Below are 8,427 nucleotides of genomic sequence, written 5' to 3' on the forward strand. Positions count from 1 at the left end.
TCCATTTTTCCAACATCTTTTTAGGAATTCGTACCAGAAATTGTCCAGAAACTCAAAAAACAATTGATTCTGGAGCGTCATAAAGGCTATGGGAAAGCAAAGGTGCCAGGCTGCACCCATAAGGCCACTAAAAGTCACTAAAAGGTCACAAATATCAAGGTTTTTTTTCACATAAAGTGAAAATATTTCTTTACAATTATTAGTATGGTGTGTGTTTTATATTGTGCCCCAGCCCGGGGACTGCAGATGGAAATTAGCATTAGCTAAATCTGGCGAAAGCATTTTCTTTCAGATTAATGTATTTTGTACATTGTCCCTGTCAGTTAAACTAATTAAACTATACTAAAGTAAACGGAAAGTACTTAAAGGTGCATCGTGCAACTTTTTATGCGGGATTTAAAAAGAAATATTTGTTCGTAATTGACCTTTATGAGTGGTCAGCATGGCGCCTTTACTTTCCATCACAGTGGTCTCTAGAACGCGCCAGGATCAATTGCTGACCACTCATACAGCCTCTGGGTCACTACAAGGTCAAATACTCACAGATATCAACTTTTTTTCCCACCTAAAAAGTTGCTTACCTTTAAGTATTCAAAGTAGAAATTAGTTTAAAGAAGTGGTGTGATTAATAGCTTTGCAACTTCAAAACACAAAGGTCTGTACGGCAACGCGAGAGGAACAAAACTACTTCTTCTGCTTTGTGACGACGACACTAGAGGCCGCCATTGCTGTAGTACAACCATGTAGCCGCTAGCCTCCCATCGGAATGCATTGCACTTTAGACACGTTAAAGTTACTTGCATCTAGCCCCTTTAAAATCAACTGTAAAGCCTGGTTTCTCTTCTTTTTTTTTTTACTTTAAACAGCTAGATATTCCTCCTGTGATAACGCTGGGTTCGTTACAATAAAAGGGACCAGGCTGGTTTTTAGAAATCTCGCTCTAATGAGGGTCGGACTGTTAGCATTGGAGCAGCGCGAGCTACACGTCACACAAGGGCCGGGTCTAAAGTGAAGATCCCGCCCTTATGTCCTTTTTAGGAACATGCTTCGTCAGAGCTGGGGAGGCGGAGTCTGTAAATCCGCCACGATTTCCCCCTGGTCATTGTGGTGAACGGGGAGGAGTGAGGAGGAGCTGTCTATTTATATATACAGTCTATGGAGGGGACCTTACCACTTTAAAAACACTGAGAGGCACTTTCTAGAGAAGGAGAATACTACCTCATGACATCACCCGGTGAAGCAGACATTAAACATCCATGAATGAAGCAGTACGTCCCACCAGCAGCAAGGGTTACACAAAATTAAACAATGTGGATTTTCTAAGCGGATAAAAGGGGGAACTATATTGTAAGGCGTAGTAATACCAGGAGTAGTTTGAAATCCGCGCAGTAATATCTTCACTTTACTGTGTGGATCCCAGTGACAAAAATGTGATGAAAAAATTACAAAAATGTGTCAAAAATGTGATTAAAAATTGACCAAAAAAATACAAAAATGTAACAAAAATGTGACAAAAATATGATAAAAATTTGACCAAAAAAATACAAAAATGTGACAAAAATGTGATTAAAAAATGACAAAAAAATGACCAAAATGTGATAAAAAATGTGACAAAATTGTGACAAAATTGTGACAAAAATGATATTAAAAAATGACAAAAATGTGATAAAAATTTGACCAAAAAAATACAAAAATGTGACCAGACATGTCCTAAAGAACTCGTCAAAGCTAAGGTAAGAACATATCTCAGTATGTAAAAACGGAGGCCTATTCCTTTAAACACACATGAATGAAGCAGTGCACCTCTCCAGGCTATAGCTTTAGCTTCACGGTACATGGCATAACCAGGCCCTACCGTCTTCACCCCCCTCAGCCGGACCTGACCTCTCGCCCCTGTGTTCCAGCGTGCGGCGGCTCTGTCACTACGTGGTCAATCTGCGCTACTTCGAGATGTGCATCCTGCTGGTCATCACCATGAGCAGCATCGCCCTGGCAGCCGAGGACCCGGTGCACGCCAACGCGCCACGCAACAACGTGAGTCACGCACGGCACAGTGAGCCAGACACGGGACCCCCGCGACCCCGCGACCCTATCATGACTGTGGAGCGGCTTCTCAGCAGGAACCCGTCCAAGTGCAGAGGGGTGACGGCACTCGAGTACTAGTAATACTGGTTTATAGCTGATCTTAAAGTCGTAAAGCACAACATGATGTAAAAGTGAACACATCTGGGTTTTGTTGCTGTGGTTGCTGCAGGCCATTTGGCAGCCGTACTGGACACACGGTGTTTAACCCCTTAACTCCCACCTGAACCGAGCACGTTTTCTCCAGTTTGGCTTTACCCCAGTCCAAAAGCTTCTGGAAAAAAGGTGTGAGAATAGCGACGGAACTGAGATGAAAACAATGATGAAGATGTGACAAAAAATGACCCAAAAATGAAAAAAATGACAGAAAAGACAAAAAAGTGACAAAAATGTGACAAAAAAAAGACAAAAAATGTGACAAAAAATGACCAAAAAGTGATGAAAAAATGACAAAAAATGTGACAGAAAATGGACAAAAAATGACAAAAATGTGACAAAAAATGACAAAAAAATTGACAAAAAATGACAAAAATGTGACAAAAAATGACAAAAAAATTGACAAAAAATGACAAAAATGTGACAAAAAATGACAAAAAATTGACAAAAAATGACAAAAATGTGACAAAAAATGTAACAAAAAATGACAAAAAATGTGACAAAAAAATTGACAAAAAATGACCAAAAATGACAAAAAAAATTGACAAAAAAATGACTAAAATGTGACGAAAAAGTGACGAAAAAAAGACAAAAATATGACAAAAGTGGTGGCAGTCAAGTTGCAATTGCAGTTTTCTGACCAGAGACACCAGGGGGAGATGAAAGACCCCGCAATCACCCCATAAACACTGAAATTGACATTCTTAACTGTAAATAATATTACAGAATTGATATGGCGTAATTGTGGACACAGATTATGTATTTAAAAACCTGCATTTCTTTAAATTTCACAGTGTAAAAACTTGTATATTCCATTATCTTGCTGTGAAATTTACATTACTCGTCTCGAACACCATTGTTAATTCTCTAACAGATATAGCAGCTGAAGCAGTTGGACAGGAGAAGAGTTTCCACACTGGGACTTGGGTAGGGAACAGGTATGGGACTGAAAGCTAAAAAAGCATCCCGCAAAACACCAAGAATCCCTCAGAGTAGAAAACATTGGGGAGGCCCGTCAGATTCAGGGGAAGGCGAGTGAGATTCCTCTGGCTCTGCCCTCGGAAAACACAATTACTGTGAAGCAGAACGGCCTGGTCTTCACGATGTTAGCGCAGACGAGGGTGACATCTTAAGTGCAAACAAGTGGCCAGGGGGCTTCGGTTGGAAAAAAGGGGTGGAATGAGGCGTGGTTTGAGAGCAGGCGCTAAAGGTCCTGCTTCCCCTTCGCTCTATCTTTACGTAAGCACAGACTTCATTCAGCATTTAGAAGATACATCCTTTTAAGCTCTCACAGGGCAAACATTATCCCACTGTGAGTTAACCTCTTAACTCCCGCCTGAACCGAGAGCATTTTCTCCAGTTCAGCTTTACCCAAATCCTGTAGGCCAGTGTAACGCCTCATTTGAAAGCTAAGACCTACAAAACTCATCTAAATGGATCTTTTTCCTCACGTCATCAGATTTTTTTCCTATCTTTTTTTGGGGGGGGGTTCAACTCATTTTGTAGCTTTTTTGTCATTTTTTTAAATCAATTTCTTGACTTTTTTATTGTCTTTTTTGTCATTTTTTTGTCATTTTTTGTCACATTTTTTGTCATTTTTTTGTCCATTTTTTTTTCTTTTTTTTGTCATTTTTTGTCACATTTTTGTATTTTTTTTGTCATTTTTTTGTCTTTTTTTGTCACAATTTTTGTCACATTTTTGTCACATTTTTTGTCTTTTTTTGTCACATTTTTTGTCATTTTTTTGTCCATTTTTTTAAATCAATTTTTTGACTTTTTTATTGTCTTTTTTGTCATTTTTTTGTCATTTTTTGTCACATTTTTTGTCAATTTTTGTCCATTTCTTTTTCTTTTTTTTTGTCATTTTTTGTCACATTTTTGTCAATTTTTTTTTCTTTTTTGGCACATTTTTTGTCACATTTTTGTCATTTTTTGTCACATTTTTGTCACATTTTTGTCACCTTTTTGTCACATTTTTTGTCACATTTTTTGTCATTTTTTTGTCACATTTTTGTCATTTTTTGTCACATTTTTTGTCACATTTTTGTCACATTTTTGTCACCTTTTTGTCACATTTTTTGTCACATTTTTTTGTCATTTTTTGTCACATTTTTGTCACATTTTTGTCACCTTTTTGTCACATTTTTTGTCACATTTTTTGTCATTTTTTTGTCACATTTTTGTCATTTTTTGTCACATTTTTTGTCACATTTTTGTCACATTTTTGTCACCTTTTTGTCACATTTTTTGTCACATTTTTTTGTCATTTTTTGTCACATTTTTGTCACATTTTTGTCACCTTTTTGTCACATTTTTTGTCACATTTTTTGTCATTTTTTTGTCACATTTTTGTCATTTTTTGTCACATTTTTTGTCACATTTTTGTCACATTTTTTTCATTTTTTCGTCATTTTTTCGTGACTTTTTTGTCAAAGTTTTCTCACTTTTTTGTCACATCATCATTGTTTTCATCTCAGTTCTGTCGCTTTTTTTTTCTTTTCCAGAAGCTTTTGAACTGGGGTAAAGCCAAACTGGAGACAATGTGCTCGGCTCAGGCGGGAGTTAAGGCGTTAAACAGTATTTACAGCCAAGCTTGAGTGATAAAAAGATCTCCCTTGTGTAATTGGATGCACAATATCCCTCTCTCCCTCTCTCAGTGTAGTATTTACTCTCACGGATCATTGATAAGACTTAAATCTACCATCAAGACATTTTACCCTTTGTTTTCCTTCATTTGCAGGGGAAGGTGAGCTGTGAGTGGCAAATGTGTTTCAAAAGAGCTAAATATCTCTGTGCTCTGACAAAGCGAGAGTGAGGTTTCGCCGCCCAGGAACTGTTTCGCTGTCAGTGGGATTTAGCGTCATTTCATTTCACTAATACAAATCCCAAACACATTTTTTTTCCCTTTTCCCCGACATTACGATGCAACCGCGCCGGCATTGGGAATGGGATTGACAAGCGGCCGCTAATGGGACGTGACGTTGTGCCCAGAGGGGGAACGGGAAGTGCTTTATTTAGTCATATTTTCTTCTTCTTCTTCTGAAAAGGCGCGTCGTGAAATCCAAACGGCTACACATGTATTCACGGGGCCTCGTTTTAAAAAATGACCCAAAAAATGTGACAAAAAAATGACAAAAAAGACAAAAAAATAGACAAAAAAATGATGAAAAGTGTGACAAAAATGTGACAAAAAAGGGACGAAAAATGACAAAAAAATGACCAAAAAATAGACAAAAAATAGACAAAAAAATAGACAAAAAATGACAAAAAAGACGAAAAATGACAAGAAATGTGACAAAAAATGACCAAAAAAATGACAAAAAAGTGACGGAAAAATGACAAAAAAGTGACAAAAAAGTAACGAAAAAGTGGCGAAAAAATTTAAAAAAATGACAAAAAAATGACAAAAAATATGACAAACAAGTGACGAAAAAATGACAAAAAATGTGACAAAAAAGTGACGAAAAAATGACTTTTTTTTAAAAAATGACAAAAAAGTGACAAAAAATATGACGAAAAAGTGACGAAAAAGTGACGGAAAAATGACAAAAAATATTTAAAAAATGACAAAAAAGTGACGAAAAAATGACAAAAAAGACAAAAAAATGACAAAAAATATGACAAAAAAGTGACGAAAAAGTGACGAAAAAATGACAAAAAAAGACAAAAAAATTGTCAGAAAAAGACAAAAAAAAGACAAAAAAAAAGACAAAAAAAGACAAAAAAAGACAAAAAAAGACAAAAAAATGACAAAAAAAATGACAAAAAAAGACAAAAAAAATGACTAAAAAAAGACAAAAAAATGACAAAAAATATGACAAAAAAAAGACAAAAAAAAGACCAAAAAAAATGACAAAAAAGTGACGAAAAAGTGACGAAAAAATGACGAAAAAGTGACAAAAAAATTGACAGAAAATGACACAAAAAATACAAAAAAATGACAAAATAGTGACAAAAAAATGACAAAAAAGTGACGAAAAAATAACAAAAAATGACGAAAAAAGGACAAAAAAGGACAAAAAAAAGACAAAAAAATTGACAGAAAATGACAAAAAAAAGACAAAAAAGTGACCAAAAAAATACAAAAAAAATGACAAAAAAATGACAAAAAAGTGACGAAAAAATGGCAAAAAAATGTACAGAAAATGACATTACGATGCAACCGCGCCGGCATTGGGAATGGGATTGACAAGCGGCCGCTAATGGGACGTGACGTTGTGCCCAGAGGGGGAACGGGAAGTGCTTTATTTAGTCATATTTTCTGCTTCCGAAAAGGCGAGGGTCGTATCGTGAAATCCAAACACACAGGGCTCGTTTTAAACTATCAAATTAGAGGAGGGAGGACGGGAGGGGGGGCACGTGACTTGAGGGCAGTGTTTTGACAGACAAGCAGGACTAATTAAAATTGCAGGCGGAGCAGGAGGGGACGGGGCACACGTGAAGGAGTGTGTGGTGGGGGTTGGGGGGGGGGGGGGGTGCGGGACACGTGGGCGGGTGTGCAGTGAAGCTGACAGAGAGAGACTGCAGGAACATGCAGTCCAGGGCTGTTCCACTGGGCTGAGCCGGTCTGTGCCGCCAAGACATGTTATAGATGGAGGTGTTTTTACTGTGGTTGTGCCAAACTCTTAACCCCCACCCAGCACATTTCTACAACTCAGCTTTACCCAAATCTAAAGGCTAGGCCAGTGTAATGCCTCATCTGAAAGCTAGGACCTGCTAAACTGATCTTCCTTGCTTTTGTGTTGTATTTTTGGTGCTTTTTGGTTGCGTTTTTTAACTGTTTTGTTTTGCTGTGGTTTTGTCACCTGTTTCGTTTTTTTTCCATCACTTTTTCCCCCTGGCTTTGCTGCGTTTTGTTTTGTTGTTTTTATGTTGTTTTGAGGCGCATTGAGTTGCCTTGTGTACGAAATGCGCGGTATAAATAAAGTTGCCTTTCCCTGTCCTTGCCTTGCTTTTTTATGACCGTTTTGTTGCTTTTTCATCCCTTTTTTTGCTGTAGTTTTGTTGCCTTTTTTGCTGCTTTTCTATCACTTTTTTCACCAGTTTTGCTGTGGTTTCATCGCCTGTTTCGTTGCTTTTTTATGACCGTTTTGTTACTTTTTCATCACTTTTTTTGCTGTGGTTTTGTCGCCTTTTTTGTTGCGCTTCCATCACTTTTTTTCACCAGTTTTGCTGTGATTTCGTTGCTTTTTTACGACCATTTTGTTGCTTTTTCATCACTTTTCTTCGCTCGTCTTGCTGTAGTTTTGTCGCCTTTTTTGTCGCTTATCTATCACTTTTTTGACACCTGTGTTGTTGCTTTATTATTTGCCTTTTTTGTTTCTTTCCCGTTGCTTTTTCATCACTTTCTGTCACCAGTTTTGCTGTGGTTTCGTCACCCGTTTTGTTGCTTTTCCGTTAGCTTTTTGTCGCCTGTTTTGCTGCTTTTCTATCACTTTTTTCACCAGTTTTGCTGTGGTTTCGTCGCCTGTTTCGTTGCTTTTTTATGACCGTTTTGTTGCTTTTTTGTCACTTTCTTTGCTTGTCTTGCTGTAGTTTTGGCGCCTTTTTTGTTGCTTTTCTATCACTTTTTCCCCCTGGTTTTGCTGCGGTTTCGTCGCCTGTTTTGTTGCTTTTTAACCCCTTAACTCCCACCTGAACCGAGCACATTTTCTCCAGTTTGGCTTTACCCCCAGTCCAAAAGCTTCCGGAAAAAAGCAACAAAACTGAGACGAAAACAATGATGGAAATGTGACAAAAAATTGACGAAAAAATGACAAAAAAGTGACAAAAATGTGACAAAATTTTTTGAAAAAATTGATAAAAAATGGACGAAAAAATTTACGAATAAGTGACAAAAATGTGACAAAACATTTTACAAAAATGTGATAAAAAATGACAAAAAAATGACAAAAAAGTTACAAAAATGAGTTGAGTACCCAACAAAAAAATGCGGGAGTTAAGACGTTAAAGAAACCGTTTTATCGCTTTTTCGTCACTTTTTTGCTGCCTGTTTATTTTGCCTTTTTCCAAGAAGTTTTTAGATGTTGGGGAAGTCGAACTGGTTTAGGCGGGATTTAAGCGGCACAGTTTTGTAGAGAACACACTGACTGAACAGTGCTTCGGGTTTTGCCATCAGCCTCTAGCCCTGTGTCCTTGTCTAAGTCTTCTTCAGGAGGGTTTCTATAATCAAATATAGGAGTCATTATT

The 8,427-nt window shown here is 37.2% G+C and overlaps 1 protein-coding gene across 1 annotated transcript in view; it reads left to right on the forward strand.

Moving 5' to 3' along the window:
* The window catches only part of LOC306981569 (putative voltage-dependent N-type calcium channel subunit alpha-1B), a gene marked incomplete at its 3' end in the record, with an annotated part of 221,568 nt that overhangs the window by 108,848 nt on the left and 104,293 nt on the right, over positions 1 to 8,427 (forward strand). The window contains exon 20 of the mRNA XM_079581177.1: positions 1,905 to 2,034. Coding sequence (XP_079437303.1) covers positions 1,905 to 2,034 — 130 coding nt within the window. The remainder of the gene's footprint in view (positions 1 to 1,904; positions 2,035 to 8,427) is intronic.

Source organism: Gobius niger, assembly GCF_951799975.1.
Source record: "Gobius niger genome assembly, chromosome: 22".
Lineage (NCBI taxonomy): Eukaryota > Metazoa > Chordata > Actinopteri > Gobiiformes > Gobiidae > Gobius > Gobius niger.